We start from the raw sequence: 24,298 nt of genomic DNA on the forward strand, positions 1-24,298 counted from the left end.
TAGGTCACCGAATAGGTTACATAATGAAGCCTGTTGGCTAGATATCATTAGTGCCAGAAACCAGGCCAGGTGAACCAACAGAGAGGAAGCCACTGGTTTCCAGATTCATGGACTTCAGCACGGGTCAGCAGGGTACCCAACTGAACCAACTGTACCTAAGGATATGCCAGCACCAGATGTGTAGGAATCAGATCAGACCCACCACACCTTGTTGGAGATCAGCAAAAGCAGTGTGTAAACCTGAGGTCTCTACCCCGTGATACCATAAGAGCATGACCAGAAGAGGTTCAGCAATTGGCGAGGACTTCAAGAACAGAAGAAAGTAAGCTAGCCACAATGGGTGACACATCTGCTTCCTGGTAAGGGACAGAACCAAGAGGAAGTTTGTATTATTTGTGCAAAACTGAATTTGTCTGGCAATTTGCAAATCAGGGCCACTTCCTGTTCAGGAACCAGTTGTGTAATATATTGGAATAAGTAGAACCCCAACTAGTGAATCAAGGGAAATTCCCACCTTAATCAAGGGTCCTAACAAAGTTGCTTGGAGGTCTGAGTCTACTTCGATGAATATTTCAGGTATGTGTCACCCAAAGGACTCAAACTCCAGAATTAGTTGGAAAGAATCAAAGCAACATCATTAGTGAACTGATTTAGTCATGTAAAAAGAATTTCTGCATCTTCTTCTAAAACAAACATTTTTTTTTTATTCAGTTGTTCAGTGTGATTTTTATGAAGTAATTTCTCTTTGGATTAAGAAAAGTAAGTGGTAGTATTCTGCCCCACTCTGCTTGCTCACTGCAAGTAATGACTACAAGCCTCCAGAGTTGAGGCTCTTCTGAAGACTAAAAGTTAGGAGCAGATCCAAATTATCCTGCTCTTTACCAGGAATCACAGGGATAAATTATAGACAAGAAGTTCCCTTGCCCTTGTCCCACTCTCCTTGGAAAAATCCACTACTGTCTCATATTCTGGTGTCTTCCTGGGGGTGATATTCTGGAGTTCCCCAGCTTTGATGGAGAGCTGATGGACCTCTCTTCACAGATATCCCATCTCCTCCTTTCTCATAATTTGAGAGGGGTGATGGAGAGCAGGATGAGAGGTTATTGGGGACAGGAGGGACTCTGTGACCTGGCAAGCATTTTTCACACACAGGGGGAGGGGAGCTGTGCGGAGGGTACCTGTCTCTCTTGGCACTTGCTGGACATTGTCCACTGCAGAGATTGCACAGGAAAGGGCTCTGAGCAAAAAGACAGAACCCTGGCTCTAGTCTGAGCTTGGTCCTTTTTTAGTTAATGTGGATCTAGAGTCTGGTCTGTGTCTGAATTTATGGTGGTCATGAATACAAAATGTAATGACTAACTCCTTGACTCCTTAATGAAGTGATTCTTAAACCTGTTTGGGTTACATACATCTTTGCAAATCTGGGGCCCTCTCTGCAGAAGGCTGCACATACCCACCCACTCAAGAAATTTATCATGCAATTTCAGAGGGTTGACAAGGTGCTAAAGACCATCTGTTGACCCAGGTTAATGATAGTAGCTTTAATGACATTAGGAATAGGGTGGAGTTCAATCTCCTCAGCACGGCACACAGGCCCTTCCTCTCTCTCCACCTTCTCCTAATGCTCGTCACATGTACCCTCTCTAACAACTCACAGTTCTCCTTTCTCATTTCTGCACTTTCATGCATAATAATCTCTCTGCCTGGAATATTCTCCTCCCTGATTGCCTGGAAACTAAATCAACTCTATGAAGGCAGAGTTAAGCAGTTCTTTTTCTGTGTGATACCAAAACAAGGCATTTTTATGAACTGTTCAGTCAATGATATCAAAGCAGCTGCAATGTCAAATCACCGTGTCAAAATGTAAAAATAGTTTTTCTTTAAACCAGGGTGGCTGAACAAGATTTTCTGTTCTTTTTTCCCCCTTATTCCTCTCCACTTCCATTTTTGATGGAAAGGGATTCTTTTAGCATAATGAATTATGATCACAGCCTCTCCGTAAGAGGCTGATAATATTAACAAGAATGAGATTTCTATGTCTTATAGATTCTCCCACCTGAAGAATGTGAAAATTCTATGGCTACTTTTGCAGCTGAGCGTCAACATCTTCCGTTGCTTTCCCGGGGTGGAATCAGGAATGATGTTATCCATGGCCCTGACCACTATTGATAGACATTGTCTGCTGGCTGCCCACAGCCATTCCCGGCCCACTCTCTCCTGCTGTCTCCTGCTATAGGGGCTTTCCTGGCCTCCTTTGTTGTTAGGGGTTGAGCCATGCAACTTGGTTCTGGCTAAGAAGTCTTAAGGGAAAGTCTGCTAGGAGCTTCTGGGAAAATGTTTGCTTAGCTGATAAAAAGAAACAGCCAGAATTGGGGACATTCCTTTTCTCCTCTTCCTTCATTGAAAGATAATGTGATGCTTAGAGCTGTGGTGACTGTCCTGTGACCATGAGCTGATTAGCATGAGCAGTGCATCTCAAACTCGAGTGCACATAGAATCACCCAGAGGGCTTCTTAAAGCACAGACTGCTGAGTCCTAACCCCAGAGTTCTGATTCATAGATCTGCAGCAGGCCTGGGAACTTGCATTTCTGAGAAGTTTTCAAGTGATGCTGATGCTGCTTGTCTGGAGACCTCACTGTGAGAACCACTGAAGATGAAGATGAAAATTCAATAGGCCGAGGATGACCAAGCAAAATGACAGAATCTGGGTGCTGATGACCTTGTCAGATAGCTGATCAATGGAAACCACTGCCCTGCTTCTGCATTTCTTGTTCAGCAAGAAAATAAACCATTACTTGCTTAAGCCATGGTTATTTGGGTTTCTTATGACTCCCATTCAAAAGCATTCTGGACTTACAGAGAGCTGGGCTCTGTGGGGAAGGCAGAAGGAGAGAAAAGTCCAGAGGGATGCTTATCTGAGCCTGACTTAGTACAGAGTAAAAACTGCCTTAACAGGAGATGTTTTGAACCATCTCCAAGAGTTCATGGGTGTTGATAATAGTAAGATAATAAGGTCTTTTTTATTTTAGGTTAATCAAAAAAATTTTTAGCAAAGTAAAACAGGTACATAGTTTTAAAAGTTAAGTAGTTATATAAGGCTTATAATGACATCAAGGGTTCGCATCCCCATACTGGCCAGCAGCCAAAAAAACTCCAGAAAGGCTTATGATGACAAATACTAATGCCCTACCCCACCCCTACTCACCCTGATCCTTACTTCTCTGAAGTAGTTATTTTCTACTCTTGTAGCTGTTTCTTCTGGAATTTACAAATTTACCTAAATGACATGCATATTACTACCATTATTTACCTCTCCAGCTTTGTTTATTCTCTTCCTGCTATGAAGATGAGGATTTAGATTCTCTATATAAACTCCCCGCAGACTTCCTCTCCCACATTTTCCCAATGCAGTTAGATAACCACAATTTGTTCAATTAATGTTCGATGTTTATGATATTATGACTTAATATTATTGACAGCCAAGCCTTGTATTCATTGATGACATTTTTCTAGTTTAACTTTTTATTTTCCCTGAATTTAATAATTGCTCCATTTGGGGGCTTAATTTTTTTATTAATCTATGACTAATTCTTCTTTTAATCCTCTAGAGAGGAGAGTTTTCTCTTAGTAGGTTCCAACACACTGGCTGATCTATAAATTTCACTTTTCTTGGCACTGTCCGTTCTAAAGCATCTGTCCTGCTGCTCCAATCTGCCATAATCTTTCTGCTGCATAACTGTCATCCTGGAAATTCCCTTCACCAGGACAGTGGCAATAGCTTTTATCTTTTTCCTGTGTTGAATGCTCAGTTTTCTGGATTTGGTGCTTTTCTTTTTCTTGATTACTCTTTCGTTTTTAACAAAGTATGCATGGGAGATGAATTGGTCAGGGTTCCAATAGGAAGCAGGTGGCCAAAGCAAAGAGGCCATTGAGAAAAGATTAAAGAAGGGACCATTTTTACTAAGTCTCAGCAGGGTTATAGAAAACCCACAAAGGGTGTGATCTACCTTGGGGCCAACAACAGCAGATGCTGTTACCCGCAAAGCCTGAAGGGACAACGGGAAAGGGTATTACCAGAACATGGTGACAGCCATAGCTATAGGAGAGGGCCACACTCACAGGTACTCTGGCTGTCACCAGAGGGAGGCAGCAGCTCTGCTGGCAGGGAGAGAGCAAACAGATAATTCAACTTCTCTCTCTTCCTGCCTCTGGTTTCCTGCCCCAGCCTCCCATTGGTTGAACACAACCAGAAGCCAGCAAGAGAGCCAGGTCATCTTAAAGTCACCTCTCAGGGCATAGAGCAGGGTGAAGGGCAGGGAGGTTATAGAGGGCAGTGGAACACAGCCAGCACAGGAGATAAAATTTTGAAATCTGGTGTATCTGAAAGTGCCTTTATTCAACACTGCCGCTAGAATAATTGGCTGGTATAGAATTCTGGGTCAGCAACTTTTTTCTTCTAGAATTTTGGAGGCAATGTTCCAAAGTCTCCTGGCTTCCAGAGTTGCTGTTGAGAACTCTATGCCATTCTGATTCCTGATCCCTTTTCATGTGACTTGTTTTTCCTCTTCGGAAACTTAGGATCTTGTCTTTTTTCTCAGTGTTCTGCTATTTCAAGATGATATTCTTTGGTGTGGGGCAATTATTTATCATACTACACAGTGCCCAGAGTAGGACTTGGCCAGGTATACTTGCTCAGTCTCTCCTAGGCTCTGAAAATGCAAGAACTGTTTATATAGATGCCCACTCTCCTGTGTCATCACATAGTTGCAGCACAACTGCTTATGTCTGATATCTGGTCATTATTATGCCCCTGTGGACAATGTAGCATGATTCCAATGGTGGTGAGTTGAGCTGGGATTCAGACACTGTGAACACAAAACAAGTCTGCCTCCTTTCCCAGAATCTGCATCAGTTAATAGTCATGGAAGGTTTTATTGTGAAACTAGGGGAGAAAAGGGAAGAGGGAGAAGTTTGGTAGACATAGAGGGCACAGGTTGTCTTGAGGAAAATGGTGGGTTGGTAGGCATGAAGTCTGTTCTTATCAGGCTCCTCAGTCTTGGCATTGGGGCCTGAGCCCCTATGGTTAGAAGGAGAGCTTCAAAAGCCAGCCATGCTGTGTTTAAGAAAAACTTTGTGAGACTGCACACAAGCCTAATTTGGGGCCTGGGTGACAATGTGTGACACAGAGTTAGGGAGAGGTCATTCTCTCCATCTTTGTAAGAGACCATTGACCACTGCTCACCTGGGATCCCAAGTAGAACTGGTGCAGTGAGCATCAGGAAACGGTGCCATTGATAAAGACTCTGGCTTCCCACAGTGGGCACCATCAGCAATGGCAAATGGAGGCTCTTCCAAGAGTGTCAGACTGTGGAAATGGGCACATGGGAACCGGAATAGGAGAGGAGGAGCATGTAGCTTAACCCCAGGGCTCACAGAGTTGGCTTATGTAGCAGATACGTTTTTGAGGCTGAACATGTGATCCACTGCAAGGCAGTGGAGGCTTTTAAATAATCACAAGTTCTCTGCACTGAAAAAAAATCAACCATTAGTTGAAGAGAATTAACTGAATGGACTATGAGTTTGTTTGAGACCCTTAGCTCATTTACATGTGTCAAATAGTACAGAGCTGGCAGTAAAATGGGGAGCATAATTATCCAGCTTTCTTATTGAAAAAGTCATTTTATGAATATTACCCTGAGTAGGTAAAGTGACTGATCAGTGTGTCAGAAACTGTTTTAGTTCAACAAATGCCTTGAGATTTGATTGCTTATCTAGAAGATAACGCTAATGAAAACCTCCTGTGGTAATAGTCCAAAAATATTCACCATACCACCTTTTTTGGTGTACTCTGTGCATTTTACTACAGTTGAAAACATTTTCTATTTTGTCCTCTTATTTATGTGAGTTGGGATTTCAAAATACACTGATTTAAAGACCAGGAAGAGAAATCATCTGGAAGTCAAGCATGATATGTAGTGTCAGGGCTCTTCAATTCATCCCAAATTTCTAACTGAAATCCACAGATGCAATGCAACCAGGCTGTGCCCAGTACCACTGGGACAGCTAGGGAACTCTATAACTAATGTGAAACAGTTTTATAAAATAACAGTACATTATGGGTTAGAGTGAGCATTTTTGCAAGAATTGTTAAGGAAAAATTCAAGACTTCACAAAAAATATGTGTACTTGGGAAGAGGAGATGTTTGCTTTGTCCATATCCTCAGCCTATAGGATATGCATTCATCTTCCTCTGCTATTAATAATGATAATAAAAAGAGCTAATACTTGATATTTCAGTTAGGATAGGCTAGGGCATGCTGTGGTAAACAAACAAACAAACAAGCAAAACTCAGTGACAACATAAAGGTTTATTTCTTGTTCATGCTGCATATCCTTTATGGGCTGGCAGAGGGCTTTTGCTTATCCGCTACTCTGGAATCAAGGCTAATAGAGCAAGCAATGTCTTGAATGTTGATGGTTGCCATGTCAGAGGGAAAGAGAATCAGAAGAGTCTCAAGAAGCAAATAAATGCTACAGGCACAAAGTGACACATCTTTTTTGTTCAAACTCATTGACTGTACCCAACCATAAGAAGGCCAAGAATTAAAATCCTACCATGTGTCCAGAGGGCAAAAAGCCAGAAATATTTAACATCAATTGTCTATCATTCATTATGTGCCAAGAGCTATTCTAAATATATTACAGGAATTATCTCAGCTAAGCCTTGCAACAGTCTTGTGAACTAGATACTATTAATATCATCATTATTCCTATTTTCTAGATGAAATAACTGAGGGACAGAGAGGGTAAGTAACCTGCTCAAAGTCACACCGATAGAAGTGGTAAAACTGAGGATTTAAACCCAGACATTCTGGCCCCATAGTGTATGCTTAACTACCAGACCACGAGATCTCTCATTAGATGAAAAAATTTGAGAAGTATTGCCATAGGGGATGGAGAGCCACTGAAGGATTTCTAAGCAGGAGAGCATGTTTTAATCAGATTTGCCATTTAAAAGCTCTCTCTAAAGAGCAGGGTGAAGAATTAATTTAACTAAATTTAGACTATGACAGGAAGGCTATTTGCAGAGTGAAGGGATGAAGATGAGGAGGATTTGAACTAGGCATAATCACCCCAGTTAACTGGATTATCTTGACCCTCTGTTTCATCAACGGAAAAAATGGTTATGTTTTGATGGTTTTTCCTCACGAAAAACACCTTAGTGAACTTGTGTGTTTATGAAAGTCAAGTCTCTTAGGCATGGCTAGAAGTAAAGAGCTTTAAACAGAGAATTAAATTGTTCTGATTAATAAAGTAATAGAAATTTTTAGTTTTCCTCTGATAAGATGAAAGTTTTGAGGGGAGCTTGGTCTTGGGATGAAGTAAAGAGATAGAGGAGAGGGTTTCACTAGAGAGAGAATAACTCTGAGCATCTGGTCTTACCAGCTTCAGTAATCCATTATTCCCACAGCAGTCAGAGTGATCTTTTAAAACCACAAATCGGATCATGTTATTCCTCCCTCCCCCAGTACAGTGCCTGATAACTAGAAGTTTCTCAGTAACAATTTGCTGAGTGAATGAATGAATGAATGAAAACACGAGCCATATGGCAGATGGATTCCCTAAAGAAAAGGACAGCCACCGAGAAATTCTTTGTAGCAAGGGTGGCTTTGGACGATTTTGTTTAATCACCATTTTTAAGTTGTTGCTTATTCTGTGTTATGCTGTAATCACCCAAATAAACCCCCACCCCTCACCCAAATAACCTTCAGAAAAGTCTGCTACACAAAATCGCACTGTTTTGTGAGAATTTAAGAAATGAAAGAAGAAACCTGTCTAGGCGCCAGGCAAAACAAAGTCCAAAGACGGCAGTAGTCACAGGAGGAAAGCTAGTGTATATCGGTGGGAACAGGCACTCCAAGGGAGAGATGATCAGGATCCTCTGAAAGTATGGGTAGGTTGTGACGTCCCCTTGTCGTGGGCTAGTGGCTTGGGCCCTTCTATTTGGCTGTTGAAGGAAAGATTAAGCTGGAGGACTTTGGGGTATCCACAACCCTGAGATTACATAAGGATGATAAGTGCAGTAATTAACTCAACCAGTTGCTGTGAGGATTATATTGAGATAATTTACGTAAAACGCTTAGCACAGTGCATGGCACAGAGTAAGAGCTCAGTAAATGTTAGTTGTTGCTTTCCTTCGCTTTCTTGCATTCCCTTTCTGCCAGGTTCCATTCATTCTTTTCCAAGGACACGAAGGGGGCGTGTCCACTCCTCTCTCCGCCCCAATCCCCGCCCCCTGTTTCTCCCCGGATTGGTTCCTGAGAGGCAGAGCTGCGGGAAGAGCCCAGGGCGGCGCGGTAGGGGCGGGACGCATGCGCGGGCTGGGCTGGGTGGAGGCGGAGAGGAAGAGCTGCCGGAAGTAGGCGGCGGAGGTGGTGGCCCGGCGGGCGGCAGCTGCCAGGGAAACCAAGGCGCGGGACGCACAGCCCGTAGACAGGCAGGCCGGGGGTCATCTCTGCGTCCGAGACCCCCTTTGCCTCGGCCGAGGGTCCCAGCAGCCTCCTCTGGACGCGGGCCTTTCCCTAAGACCGCCAGGGGGCGCCGCACTGAGGGGGCTGCAGGGGGTGGAGGGGCGGGCGCCGCTGCCGCGAGAGGGGGCTTCGGGCAGGGCGGGAGGAGAGGACTCTCACCTGCTCATGAGGTGCCCCTGGGCGGGGGATCGGGAGTCCTCACCCTCGGACTGAGTCAGGGGTTTCTGGGGGCGAGGAGGGCGCGTCGCCCTCTGCCCCCGCCGGCACCCTGGCCATGACGGGCAAGTCGGTGAAGGACGTGGATCGGTACCAGGCGGTCCTGGCCAACCTGCTGCTGGAGGAGGATAACAAGTTTTGTGCGGACTGCCAATCTAAAGGTAGCGCACCCCTCCCGGTGGGCGAGAGGTCCAGCCGCCGGGTCGCGGCGCGGGGGCGGCGTGGGGGGGGTTCTGGAGCTGAGGCCGCCCAAGTCATCTTTGAATGGTCACGCGTGCTGCTCTTGCCCATGAGCCTGCTAGGTTTTCTGCAGCTGGGTGATTGCTGTGGGGAGAGGTGGCGAATGTGTGTGCTTGCCCGGGGACGGGGGTGATGGTAGGCGTGGAAGTGGCCTGGCGTGTTCGGGTGAGAATATCTGCGTGTCAGGGCTCTGAATGAGTTCTGGCTTCTGTCAGTGCAGAGCTCGCAGCCTTAGACTTGCAAAGCTGGGGGTGAACTGCAGTGTGTGTGGTGTGTGTGTGTGTGTGTGTGTGTGTGTGTGTGTGTGTGTGTGTGTGTGTGTGTGTGTGTGTGTGTGTGTGGTGACAGAGAGAGAGAGAGAGAGAGAGAGAGAGAGAGAGAGGAGGGAGGTGAGATGACGGAGAGGAAAACCGCTTAAATGATTTTTAAAGGTGGCGATTCTTGCTGCCTGCTATTGGGATAGCAGCTCTTTCTGTCATTTTACAGCCTTGCTGAGATCTGACAAGAGTGCTTAGAAGGCTTTCTTCTTCCTGGATGTGTGCGGTGGGAAACTGCCCGATGCAGTGACACAGTGCGGATTTCTAGACAGCCTAGCCTTGGCTTATGGAGTGCGTTGGAGGCCTGATGTGTGTGGTGGTGGCAGGAACTAGCAGATTTTGGCAGTAGTGCTGTATCCGTTTAATCAGTGGAGAGAACGAAGCAAGGAATTCATCGAATTCGTTGCTTCCGTGGTAATAATTACACTTCTGAAGGTGAATTGTGATCACCGTAAATTGGCAAAACCATTTAGTCTTTGTTTTATGTGCCCTCAAAGATACATTATTTGATACAATTAAAAATCATATGATAGGAAAGCTTGATTATTAGTGAAATGTTTGCACTTGACATTTATAGATAAAAGCGTCTATAAATATTTTGTTTCCTTATTTTCTTTTTGAATCGTTTGGCATATTATTGGAGGAGTTGAGAAAATTCTTTTCCTTTTCGTTGGGGAGAAATGAGTAGTTATATTTCGGGGGCTGTTATTCATTTACTTTTGTCCATAATGCAATGGATTTGCCAGGGTTGTTTGTCATATAGCACATTGGGCATATAGTTTAAAACAGAGATTCAAATGTTTTTGTATTTATCTATTTTGAGAAAGGAAGTACATGCTTCTTTTTTTTTTTCAAAAGATGACCGGTAAGGGGATCTCAACCCTTGGCTTGGTGTTGTCAACACCACGCTCAGCTAGTGAGCGAACCGGCCATCCCTATATGGGATCCGAACCTGTGGCCTTGGTGTTATCAGCACCGCACTCTCCCGAGTGAGCCACGGGCCGGCCCAGGAAATACATGCTTAATCGATGCTTTCACTTAATTACCTTTTCTTTTAGAAAAATAAGGTTATGTAAGGAGAACAGGGGAATGATGCATTGATTTAGACACCTAGTAGTGTATTTTAGTGACCTCTACCAGTACATAAATGGAACATGCCATTCCGAAAGCAGGTCCCCAGATTTCTTTCCTAAATTTTTGCATTAGCAACAATTCATTTAAAAAGGTATTTTAGAATCAATTTATGTTAAATACGTTAATTTCTTATAGCTTGATTCTTGTTAGATCTTGTGCTAGATCAATTGGAAGATTTGGTTTAAAATTTAGGAGTGTATCTTGGCCTTACTCTAATTCCCTTATGTCCTCAGTTGACAGATCTTGAGTCACAGTGAAACAACCCTCTGGAGAGAGCATTGCTACATCTGGGGAGTCAGATGCCATTGTGATGATTAGTACCACCCCTCCCCATTTCTCATATTACACTTATACTTACTTATATTCCAATAAAATATAACATACAGAAGAGAGAGGTTGATTCACTACTTTCTCCAAATTTCATGTTGCTGTTTATCAGTAGCCTTACTGGGGATCAGATAATGAAACATTAGTTAATTCTTAATGAGAACTAGTAACTGCTTGCTTGTAAACTTTATTAACTGCTGTTAATGGTAGAATCCTGGATCCTTAAACAATTTCTTTTCCAAAGTTTGTTTCACGTTTTGCTATGGGCTTCAGTGACTTGGCCATTGTATTTAAAATGAGATGATAATGTGTCAGTCCTCTTTCATTTATGTTAAATAGGCATCTGTTGAGGCTTGGTATATCCAGTTTCTGAATTATCTAGCCCATTCCACCCTGTCAACCCCTCTCACTCATTTTCCCCCTCCTCTTTTCTAATTTTGATTGTTGTAATGACAACTATCAGATTTGGGAAGGAATAGACACTTGCATCAGTATGTTAAATTACGTGTTAGCTCTGATAAAAATACATTTAGTAGGAGGAGGAATTTAAAAACTGTTAGCTAAAATGAGATTTGGATTTCAGTTTATCTGTATCTCTTGTGTTCTCTCAGAAAACTGAAAGCTAACTGTACAGGATCTGGTGAGTGAATGCTCATCCATTAGTATTCAATCAGGTGATGTAGCCTGCACTACAGACATTTGAGCAAGTAATTTTGTAATGTTCCAAAATAACTCTTTGGCAATAATTCTTCTTTTTAAAATCTTATGCTTATTTAGGAATGAGATTTCTTTATTAATTGACTCTTAAGATACATAGTTTAAACGTCAGGATAGAGAACAAGTGTGTGTTATTTTTACTTAGTAGAAGTTTTGTTGGTCCTGGAGTTTTTAACTCTCTTGAGCATAAGGTTCACCAGTTTCTGGGACCTCTAAGGCACTGGAGCGATTTCATTGTAGGAAAGGAAGTTACATTGGTACTGCTATGACTTGCTTGAGGTCCAAGATGTGGTTTCCTCATCAACCAAATCCCCCAAGTTAATGTGACCTTTGGGGTAAATTTTTGGATGACTTAAGAAGTGAGAGAACAAAGGACAAAAATACTGAAAATTCCAGATATGTCAACAGTAACTGGCTAGTTGAGGCCTGGTTCCATTTTGGGTACCATAAATGGAATGGGTCATACTTCCTTCATATTGGGGTCATACTGGTCTTTAGCTCTTCAGTTCCAGATTTTATCAGTGTGTATGGAATTACTCCTAAAAAATCTCTTCAGAGACTGCCATTTAAACTAGACACTATCTTATTTATCATAAAGGATCTATCTTTCTGATGACCCGAATCCTTGTGTCCACTATTGACAGACTCCTTTCTCAGTGTCAAGGTTTGTGAGAAATTGAGAGCTATTTGATGGGCAAAGAATTCGAGTGGAAGAAACTTGATGGGCTTGAGGAATATTTACTTCAGATTGTGAAACACCGCATGGAATTCTGGAGCCTGACAGAAACTTCATTATTAATTTTTCACTTTTCCCTTCTGCTACATCCTGTCTGTGAAATGTTTCACCTCTAATCACCTAGCCAGTGCCTCTATTTCAATTTCAATTATATACATTTTAAATTTAAATTTACTTTTTGAAAAGTGTAGCACTTTCATGTGGTTGAAATATGAAAAAGTCCCAAAGGGAATAATATTTCAGCAGTGAAAAATTATTCTCTTGTCCCCGATCCCTTAGCCACCATTTTCCCTCCCTGGAAGTAACCACTGTTGGCAATTTCTTACGTGACTTTTAAGAGATAATATATGCATAGATGACTATATTTAAATATATTCCTTTGCAGTGATTTTATGCAAATAGTAGCATATTACCCACAGTTCATGACACCTTGCATTTTTCCTTCAATACTACAACATGGAGAGCATGATAATTCTCTCTCCATGCACGTTGACGAGCTGCTTTATTCCTTCAAGGTATCGTCTAAGGCTATCCCCAGGTTATCTTGATTATGTTTAAAGATATTCTTAAGTGATTTGAAAGACAGCTGCTGCCATTGAAGGCATCTTAGAAAGTGTCCCAAGCCCATCCATAGCATACACTCAAGCCCACCTTTCAGGTGGCAAAGAAGCAGAGCAGTGGAAGGGGTTGTAGACATGATGTTGGAACATCCAGTTAGATTCCTTTACTCTGCTTACTGTAGCTTTGTGACCTTCAGCACACCACCTAACTTTCTCACCTTAATTTTCCTAGTATGAAAAATGAAAGTGCTTTATAAACTAACATGTTACTCAAATGTACACATTATTTATTTTTTCCATTGCCGATCTTATTTATCTTATCTTGATTTTATTAGTATCACTTTTTTACTTTACTTTATTCCCTTAAAGTTCTTCTGTTACTGGAAGCCACAGTTGGAATGACTCACCCAATAATTCCCTAGTCTTTAAGCCAAAACCATTTCCTATGTATGGGAGTTCTGGCATTTTTGCAAATGTGCTTTGTGATACCCTTTAGGATGGTCTCTGATGTTTCCTGACTTTTCAAACTTGTATGAAAGATTACACCAGGGAATAATTTCTTTGTGTAGAAATTTTCTAATAGTAGTCCTAAATTTTAACTCCTGTAAATTAATCTCTAGCTTTGCTTTACATTTGTTCTCTGTTGATAGCTAAATCATTGCTTATTAAATATCATTCCTTAGAACGTGAACTTTCCTATCAATTTTTAATAATTTTAGCTGTATCTGTGGCACCTTTTGAGAAGTAAAAGAAAATTCTATTAGATCTAGACAACAGAAGGGGTTTTGCTTCTCTTTCTAGTTGTTAAATGCTCTTTTCCAGTCAAGATCAAATAACTTTGTGGGTTTTTTAGCTAATGCACCTTAACTCTGACAGTCATGGTTAGATTGACACAGTTTTACTGAAAATAATTTATCAAAGTTCCCATTAGATTGTCTTTTAATGTCAGCATGTTATACCTGTTCCCGGGGAGATTTTTTCCTATAAATATCATTCCATGGCAGTGAGATAGAGAGTATAAAATGCCATATCTTTAAAGGGAAACTCTTTGCAAGCTTGAGATCCCACACTACATATCTTCATTCAGAAAATATTTCTTAAGCACATACTTTGTGTCAGACACTGTACCAGGACATACAGATTAGAATATAGGGTCTTTGGTCTGAAGGATTTTACAGTCTAATGGTAAAGCAGGTGTGTAAATACATAAATGATGCAATGTAGTAGTTATCATTATGGCATTGCCTACAGGGAGAAATGAAAGCATTGAAGAAGGCAAACAAGTCTTCCTCAGGAAGTCATGGCTTCAAAGAGACAATTAGATTGTGTCTTAAAGGATAAACATGATTTTGCCAGGTGGATGTAAGGGACTTTGCATTCTAGGGAGAGGAAACAAGACACAAAGCCTCCAAGATGTGCTGTATTTGTGTGTGTGTGTGTGTGTGTGTGTGTGTGTGTGTGTGTGTGTGTGTGTGTGTGTGTGTGTGTGTGTGTGGTGGGGGGGGAGTATTCTTTAGTATATTTTGACTACACGTTGGGGAGTGGCAAGGGGTAGAGTTTGACAAGTAGTAAATCCTAGCTCTGTAGTTGACTTGCTCTGTGACATTGAGATTATGAATATGCATTATGCTTTAGGCTCCCTGTTGTGTAAGAAACCCAGAGTACTGTAGGTCCATCTGTTACTCAAATGGAATTATAAGTATTACAGGCATGGCATGATTTCTAATTGCTGAGTAGTAAGAAAGGTCTACGTATTGTGCCCATACTCCATGGAAATGTACCTTCATGGGTACATTAAATTATCTTAGAAAAGTCTAGTGAAATGCCAGGAGTAGATATTATGTCATTTGTGGAGCTGATCGTATTGGGATTTTTTTGTTTGTTTGTTTGTTTTGGGTTTTTTTGAACCTGAAATATAGCCCACATGCTATATTTCAGACTACAACACTGTGGGGCCAGCTTCAATATGATTTTTCCTCCTTTTGAAGCTGTTGATTTTTGAGGCTGAATATGCTCTTATGCTTAAGCAGGTCATATTTTGAATATGTGATGTGTGCTCCTGGTTGCTCAGTGCTTAGGATGTGTAAACAGGTAGTTGTAGCCTCATCGCTCAGTATACTCTTCAGCAAATCTTTTGTTTCCAGATAAATCAGAAAACTATCTTCTTTCTGCATTTTTCATCTGATGTCATTATGGTATGTAGGTGGCAGCTTTCTTGGGCACAGTAGTCTATGTAACTGTTCACCACATGAGTCATTTTCTGCTTCTATTCTTCTGCCTAAAAATTCATCTTGGAAATAATGTCATTCAACTGATGACTGTAACACTCTACACATTACATACATTGTGGCTGGCTTGGTATGTTATGTTGATGGAATCTACCTGTGCCATAGAGAAGGGATAAAAGAACTTATTGAGTTAGACTTAATTCCTCTATCCCCTTTGAAAAAGGTGCCAAGCAAGAGCCTGCATAAAACACACGTAAGTTTTACATTCTAAGTATACGGTGCCTAATTTTCATTATCGTGTCTGTTTAAATCCTTATCACAGTTGTTCTTCTGTTTGAGCAAGTGGCCAGTTTAAGTAGATACTAAACTTTGAAGAAGTTCCGTATTGGCCCCTGGAATGTGACAGTTCAGCATACCACATTGAAAAGGTAGGAACCAAGTCTATGTAGAGGAGAACACCTTAAAGTTAATCCACTTTTAACAAATTCCTCTCTTGTTAAAGCAAGATTCCTATATTGGCTAACTTTCTAAATCATAACTTGCCACAGTTAATATGTCCACTGGAATGTAAGCTCCACAAGGGCCAGGTTCTGTGCCTGTTTTGTTTACTTTTGTATTCCCAGCACCTAGAAGAGTGCTTGGCACAGACCAGGCTCTCAGTAAATATTTGTTTGAATGAATGAATTGATTTTGTCATCTATAAATCTTTTGTTCCTTATTAAATGAAGTCTTTTAGAGGTTATCCAAATAGTTGTTTTAATTCTTAGGAAAGCTATTAATTTTCTGAAAAATAAGTTTTAAAATATGTTTGGAAGGCCCTATATATCAGTCAAGGACCAGTCAGGGAAACAGAAACCATTGTATGTCATACAAGCAGAGGGAATTTAATATAGGGAATAGGTTACACTGGTGATATAAGAGCCAAGAAGCTAAACAGGGGCTGGTGAGGCACCCCAGGGATTACTACAACCTGGGAGCTACTATGTCCCTAAGGAAAATAGAGGGTGCTGGTGTCACCAAGGGCCTTAGCCGTCTGGTATGAGCTAGAAGCATGGGAAGAGGAGCTGTCTGATAGTAACTGGAACCCAGACCGAGTAAGAGAGAGAGCACTATTACCCTGACTTCTCCCCACTCCTTCCTGTTGTCCCCACCAGTGCCTCCCATTGACAGAACTTATCCAGAAATCAGTTGTCAAGAGAACCTGGGAAATGTAGTTCCCTGTGGTAGAGTGGAGCAGGGATAGAATCCAAGACACAAAGGCACTTAAAAATCTCCAAGAAGTAATTCTTTCCCCTCATTTGAATTATTTGGGACAAGAGATAAGAAGGGTTTTCAGGCAGATACAACCTCATGTGCTTCTAAAGGATCTCGACTGTTGCTGAAACAAGAATTAGTCCCAGGAAGTAATGTAACAACTCAATCATAGCCTATATAATTAGGGTGTGTGACTAGGCAAATTGGCATCTGTTGAACCTGTATTTGACTATTGGCTGCTGCTAGGAGCGATTTATCGTTTGGTTACTCAGAAATTAAGTTCCCACCCTGTTAATTCTGGGAAGCCTTAGGCATAGAATACCCACATTGAGACGTCCCATCTACAACTGGACGACTTGAGTAAGTAACACAGAAGATACACATAAAGAATTTAAGGATTGCAGCCTTAAAACATTGTAGAGCTTAGTCTTTCCTTAATAGTTAAGGTGATTGTGGTGGGGTTAATTCCACTGGGTTCCCCCCGCACTCCCATCCCTCCCCACATTCAGATACATTAGTACTGGGTGAGGCAGGTGAGCTCACTGGACCTAGTTTCTTCTACACTGGACCTGAAAAGTATTTTGTCTTGTAGGGAATGTTGCTGCTGCTTCATTTAAAGGCAAAGCTTCCCAAGATATTGCTGCTAGTTTTCTTCTTGATTATAAGTGCTTAATGAGTTACATGATACAAGTTCAGCACTTGCTAGAAGTGCTTTTTTTGTCAATCAGGTCACCTGCATTTGGGCCCTTGCTACGTTAATGGAATTGGTGGAACTAGGCCAGCAAAGGTTTTCAGTGCAGTGTGAGTATGTTTGCTTTTAGGCTGTTACTTTCCACAGAGGCCACAGATAAAGGATCCTCATTGGGTAAAGTTACCCACTGTAAAAATTGCATAGGTTTCATTGTTTTTCTCTATTCTTCAAAAAATTAATTTCTTCCTGGCAGGCATTGCTATAATTCACAGATGTAATTAAAATTTGTTATTTTAAAAAGCATGTCCAACTGCTTCGCAGAGTACCTGTTCTTTTCAGCCAGTCCATTTCAACTTATGAGGTACATCTATGAGTTTTTGAAACCTCATGTTTAATAACTATAACATTTCTCTACTGTGTTTGACTCTTCCCTTTTCCAAACTTTCTCCTTCCCTACCCCACTCTTCTGGATCCTGTATTTCCCCACAGGCTTTGTGAATGCTGGTCCATTGATGGCTGAACTGCAGGTATCTCCCCAGTGGAAAACCCCAGAGATGAGCCAAATCTTCCTTCAGCTGTGGACATCCATCAGCGTAAGGCTGCCCTGGTGGTTGTCTTCAGTTTGTCCAACTCTCCCCTTCCCCCCCATCCTCCCTCATGTGTGGCTGAAACTTGCCCTGGAATCTCACCTTTGGAACATGTCACTGGGTTATAGTTTTATTTTGGATTAATAAAGGGATTTTATTATTGCTGCCTCTTTTAATTTTCAATTAATGTTAAATAATTCTCTGACAATTTTTGTTGACCATATAGCCCTCTTTTCCTCTCAATCTGTATATTTCCTATAGGTACTCTGGTTTGCTTTTAAATACATTTAGAATACAGTTTACTTAAGTACTGGATTTCATAAGCCCACTTGCAGAATACTTTGTTGAACTTTTTTGTTTTTTATATCAAGTCAAAGTTTTCAAAAACAAATTTCTTACTTTGAAACCATGAGAACTGGGTGCCTCAGGCTTCATGTCATTTCTCCTCACCTAAAAATCAAATGTGTAATCCTCTCACTGTATGATGTATTGAAATAGTAAAGCAAATGCAGGAAGGAGAGAGACCTACCCTCAGCTGCAGGTGGTAAGCCTGTCATAGCATAGTGATTTGAGCAAATAGAGCACCTTTTCTGTTCCTTTTTTCACATAGCCATGCTGTCTTTTGCAGCAGTTGCTAGAGATGGAAAGACCGTAAATCTCCAGGCCTTTACCGCAGAGCTTACATCTTTAAATGTGGGTTTACATGTTAACCCTGCGATGTAACTTCACCCCATGTGACTGAAGTGCACACACGGTACATTTTGTTGTTCAACTTCTTCCTCTTTTCTTGTCTAATGGGAAGTCCCCAAATGTGTGGATTTAGAAATGAATTCTCTAGTATTTGTAGCTTTGAGTTAAAAAAATTTATCTTAATATTTTTTAGATTGTTGTTTTTGTTCTTATACCTTTGAAAAATAATTTCTTACAGGATTTTCTACGTGATCTTATGCTGCAGTATAAAGCTTGTGGGGGAGGGAGCACTGGTGTGTTTTTGTTGTTGATACTTTACCACTCATGTGATAACAGACCCAAGCCCTCAGAGGAGAAATAGGAAGGAAACTCCCTGTTCTTACCATGATAATTTTGTTCAAAGTAGTTGTAAACAGTACAGCTAATGGAAACCAATTTGAGTGTGACAACTGATGTGAGAAAGAAAAGAAAAGTTTCAGACCCTTTAAAAGCATTTTTATGAAGGAATAGCTGTTTGGAACAGGGGTTGACTTTGTCTCTCTGAAAGTAGGCATTGAAAGTAGAGTTTGGTTAGAGAAACTGTTGCAGACGGAGGAGAAATTTGACAAAAGGTCTTTCCTACAGTGTAACTGCTGTATTAACGTTCCCAGCTTGTACAAGAGAGAAAGGAAACTTCATTAAACCAACACTGGAATAAGGAAGACTCCAGCTTCACTCCTCTGAGCATTCTGATTTGGTTCTGAGCCTAGTTTGTGAACAGAACAGAAACAGACTCAAATCAGGCGTCCATATTATGGGCAGAATAAAAATAGGTCCCAGTTTCATTAGACTTCTCATGCATTCATGGGAAAAAAAAAAAATTTTTTTTTGTTACCATAGGAACAGACTTCCAGGCCAGTTTTTTTTCCTGTGGGATTTGGGGGGGTGGGAAGGCCCATGTGCTTATTATCTAAACGTCATTAAATACTGTTTCTTAAAAAGGCAAAAACCTTATCTTTTCTGATTATGAAAGTTATCCATATTCATAATAAAAATCATTGGAAAATATGAAAAACTATAATGATGCAGAAGATATTTCTCATATTCCTCACCACCCATTATTTCTTTGAGGTTATACCATAAAGATTTTATATCATTATTGTTTTACTTACCATTTATCATAAGCACTTTCATGACATTAAAAACATTTAAATACCTTTATCGTGTTCCATCACTGGAATACGGTCATTATTTACTTAACTCTTGCCCAGTTATTGGACATTTGGGCATTTGGGTTTTCAGTTTTTCAATATTACAAATAATGTTGCAGTGTAAATTTTGTGTTGCTGCTAGACTGATGGGTTATTTATGTGTTCAGATTTGAGTAGTCATGTGGGCCCTCTAATTTTAGAAAGTTGTCAAGGGGGTCCTCTGGGCTGAGCCTATGTAGAGACAGTTTTGCTGTGGGGGCTGTCATTCTGAACTGCTTCATTGTGGTAAACATCTGTTGAGGCAAGGAGAGGAAAGCTGGGGAGAACCCTGGCTTGACCACAAAGAAAAGCTTTATGCATCATATCATGGCAAGATGGGCCAGTACTTCCACATTATACCTTATATGTGGAAATACTGTGCCCTTGATTAGCATCTTATATTGTTCATACAGTCCTCCTTCACTTAAATTCAGTCCACTGGGAAGGTGGATTAGAAGCTCTGCATTAGTAGAAAGGGGATAATAGTGGTTTTTTGTTTTTTAAACAAGGGCGTTCTTTAGACTGTAAATGAAGGCAGTCTTTAGACTGTGTCTTCATGTCTGTCTGTATACCGAATGCACAGTGTCAGGCACACTGTCTCTGTCCCCATCGTGAACAGTATTATTCTACTAATGTGTGTTCAGATCACATTCTTTTTTTTTTTTTTTTTTTTTTTGCGGCTGCCAGTACAGGGATCTGAACCCCTGACCTTGGTGTTACAAGGCTGTGCTCTAATGTTTTGGTTTTTGACAGTCACCTTCATACTGTTAGCTGAGATATTTGAAGATGTGTGACATTCCAGGAAGCGGAGCAGGTAAATCTCATGGTTGCTTTGTGGTAATTGCTTCTTTGTGCCATTTCATTTGTGTGCTTCTGGCATCCATGCCGCCATGGAGCCAGTCACAAGGCTAGTCCTCTGCCCTCTCAGTAGGAGGTTTTGGTGTGACACATCATCTTGGGAAAAATGTATAGGGGGTGTGAAACAGGAGACTGAAATAGCAGTCCTTTAACCCTTTTGTGGGAGAAGAGTAAATATTTAAAAACTGTTTTCAGGTGCCACAGAATTAAATAACCCTGCAGCAGTTTTAGAAGCTCTCCTTGTACTCATTGGAACAGGTTTTTTTAATTTGAGGAAACTTACTTTGGCTCTGTTGAAGCGGTAATTCTTTTTTTTCCCCTAGACACCTGCCCTGTGTTCCTCTGCATAGTGTTTGCTTTGTAGGATCTTTTCACATGGCTGGCATCTTTGCCCCACCCCTCTCACCATACCTTTTGACTTTCACCTCATTACACTCAATACTGAATCACCTAGGTTCAGGTGAATGTTCTCTTTTTGAAAGGGCAGATCTCCACCTTATGCTCGCTTCCCTTAAGCCAGTGCTGTTCTGATGACTAACACTGAGCATGCCACTGGACTAACCATCTGTACTTTGATCCCAGACTTCAGTTCTTTTCTGCTGTTTGTTTAGAAAGGGAAGTTCTCTAGCTTGTTTGGATAGGTTGTGATTCAGTTAAACTGGCACTGGTTTTCTGTCTGTTTGCCATTGGTTGGGGCTCCTCTGATGTGTTAGGAAAGCTGCTGCACTCCATTGTGGAGAGAAGCTCACATGTCCATGGTTTTGCACAAGGGCTCATTTGCTGACCCAGGTTTTGTGTACAGCTTCTGCCTGGATGAAAGGCATGAGCTTCCCTGGAAACAACTGAAAAACATTTTCTGCCTGGCCACTTGGTCTTGAGCTCTACTAGTATGTTACACTCTTCTCCTCTTCTGGACTTCCTTTTGAGGAAGGGGAGCATAGATGGGAAGGGGTATGAATAAGTTTTCGTGCGAGAATAAGATACCAATTTAGTGACCCTTATTGAGCATCTACTATGCATAACACACATTTGGGGTATGTAAAGATCCTTCTAATTCCAGTTTAGCTGATCATTTCTTCTATAAACTTGGGCAATGACTTCACCTCTCTGGGCCCTAGTTTCTCCAACTGTGCTTTGACTAGATAAACCCGAAGTTCTTTCCAATTTTAGGATTCTATACTCTAAGTGTTTATCTTTGTCACAGTATAACAGAAAAGGCCTTTCCACAGAATTGGCATATTATATCTCACCTGCTTCAAACTAAATGGCTTAAAACCAGTTCTCCTATAGCAGGATATCTCAGCCTCAGCACTATTGACATTTTGGATAATTCCTTGTGGGGTTGTCCTCTGCATTTCAGGTTGTTTAGCAGCATATGTAGCCCCTGCCCACTAGATCCCAGTAGCACTTCCCCACCCCCCCGCCAGTTGTGACAACCAAAAATGTCTCCAGACATCGACATTGCCCTTGAGAGGAAATTGCTTCAGTTGGGAACTAGTAGTCTTAGGGAGAATGGTGGAACTATTTGAATATGTTTTTAATATCAGTTTTCATATTGTTTCTCTACTGCTTATGTTTTATCAGCAAGCATGTATTAAGTGCTTACTATGTGCAGGTGAGTGCCAACACTTGATTATGAGGGAGTGTAATGATTATAACGTCAAGTTTTGAAATATCAGGTTCCCCTGGCTGACTTTGAAATTATCTAGCTGCTAGCTCAGTAGTCTCTCTTTGCACACCTACTGTCCCCAGCCTATTGTTAGCCATTAGTTGAGGTAGTGATTGAAATGTGTGAAAGCACTCATCTGCAAAGGCTATCAGGTCAGCAACCGAGGAAGCCCCTGGGTTTGTGAGTTACGGATCAGGACCGGGTCTTGTGCATCCAGAATCTAGTATTATGGCAGTTATCCCTTCGCCTACCCAGGGGAAGAAATTAATCCATTGTCATCGTGGTGGGGCTGGGAATCTATCCTAGGGATGGAGGATGAAGAGCAATCTTATTGGTCAGTGGCCATAACACCCTTCTTTAGTAGCTTCTTCTAAAGATATACTCCCCCCAGTGAGCAGCTCACTTTGCATGTTCAGCACTTTCTTGAGAATATGAGTAATACTGGTGTTGCAAAGAGGAAGTTAAGGCTTTAATCTGAAGCAAGCTAAAAAATGTAAAGAATTGAAGGTCCCCAGGGAGTGAAGACAGTAACTTCTGGCAAACCAAGTCGGCCTGTGTTACCTGAATTGAGGTCATGAATACTAGGAAATTAGTTAATTATAATGTCAAGTTTTGAAATATCAGGTCCACCTGGCCAACTTTGAAATGATTGCCTCACTGTTAGCTCAGCAGTCCCTCCCTCACCTGCTTCTCCAGCCTGTTGTTAGCCATGGAAGTAGTGATTGAAATGTACTAGATTTCTCAGGAGATCTAATTTTTGTACTTGTTACATTTGCTATAAAATATAAGTTTAGGTTGAATAACCTTGAAATTGCTCCCAGTGCCCCCTGTTTTCCTCATTCTTTTAAATCCACATTCTTCAGTGGGTCGGGTGTAGAATGATGCTACTTGCTGATTGAGGTAGAGTGTGTTCTGTGAGCATCCTTGTTGAGATGCTCTGGGATCCCAAAGCCATGATTCAGATACATACGTAAGCCTGTGTCAGTCTCTGTCCTTGGGTCCTGACAGGCTCTGTGTTCCATTCCAGCTGAGCCTTTGCTGAAGTAATTGGCCACATGGAGCCTTCAAGCCAAACAATTGTTTGTGCTGAGATAGTCTCACTGTTTTTGGCTCCTAATGAAATAATCTTCTTCCTGCCCCCAATGAAAGCAGCTATTTTTTGTTTCCTCCCTCCCCTTTTCAGAGAAGCCATGTTTCAGTCACAACTCTTCTAGCTTATTCGTAAATGCTTTAAGCGGGGTCTTTGTGTAGAGGAAATTGGCTAGAGCCAAAATATCTTGGGCTAACCAGGAGACAAGGAATGTTAAGGACATCCTTTCCTCTGGCTTTCTGTTTAGGATGTTTAAATTACCTTGGTGTGATTTTCCATGAAAAGCAATTTAAAATTTAAATCCATATAAGAAAAATACTCATACTAGGTTTTTAAATATACTAAACTAGGCAGTTTTGTTATCAAAAGGAGCTCACAAAAATCAACAAAAACATACCCAACAGAATGACCGTGGGTGAGTGAGTCCGCTGAGAGGCAGCAAGAGCTGTGAGGGTCGAGAGGAAGGAGAAAAGGCTTCGTGGGGAGAGTGGCCGAACAAGATTTTCACAAAAAGAGGTTTTGCAAATTGAGGGAATAGCCCCTGTAAAGCTATTTATGAGAGATCTTGAGTTCATCAGAAAGTGTAAGTAGTTCTTGAATCCTAACATTTAAGTTAACAGCATCAATGAGTTTCTTCAAATCATCTTCTGACCATAGCCTAGGTGGTCTCCCTTTTCTGATTCAAAGTTGCCGTCATCCACATAATCAGCTTTAAAGACAGCAGGCAAATTTACTACCTCCAGCACAGTTTCAGTCAGAGTTTTAGCTGGGTCTCTTTATCATTTACAACCCACTGCATTCATGTATTCAAGTTTTCAGGCATTTCTTTCTTTAGTTCCCACACTCTGCTTCCTTCCTGTGGCTTCTTGGGAAGGCAGTTCTAGGCGTTCCTGAAGATGAGTGTTTCAACCACACCATCTATTATTTCCCTCAGAAGTTGTTCTTCATTCTTCTGAGATGCTTTTAGGGTGTTGGGGGCACCAGTCACGGGACTGGAGAGATTTTGATGCATCTTCGAGTGACCATGTCTGTCTGGCCTTGAAGGTGAGCCATCATCATCATTTCACTCCATGAAATGAACGTGTAGGGGGTTCATTTTTGTTCTCTTTTAAGAAAGGCTACTGTGTCTTCAAGTGAAGAGGTAGACTGTTCACATTTTTATTAGGTTTTGCCATACTCAGTGTTTAACATCAGAGGACTGGCCTTGAGGGCTTGTGTAATCA

The 24,298-nt window shown here is 41.4% G+C and overlaps 1 protein-coding gene across 3 annotated transcripts in view; it reads left to right on the forward strand.

Annotated features, from left to right (window-relative positions):
• The first annotated feature begins 8,637 nt into the window (after positions 1-8,637).
• The window catches only part of SMAP2 (small ArfGAP2), a 41,803-nt gene continuing 26,142 nt past the window's right edge, over positions 8,638-24,298 (forward strand). For 2 of the 3 annotated variants that reach the window (XM_063105128.1, XM_063105129.1), the window contains exon 1: positions 8,638-8,909. In XM_063105128.1, coding sequence (XP_062961198.1) covers positions 8,807-8,909 — 103 coding nt within the window. In that variant the 5' untranslated portion in view covers positions 8,638-8,806. The remainder of the gene's footprint in view (positions 8,910-24,298) is intronic. The other variant, XM_063105127.1, reaches the window with a different exon arrangement.

This window comes from Cynocephalus volans, chromosome 8, assembly GCF_027409185.1.
Source record: "Cynocephalus volans isolate mCynVol1 chromosome 8, mCynVol1.pri, whole genome shotgun sequence".
Lineage (NCBI taxonomy): Eukaryota > Metazoa > Chordata > Mammalia > Dermoptera > Cynocephalidae > Cynocephalus > Cynocephalus volans.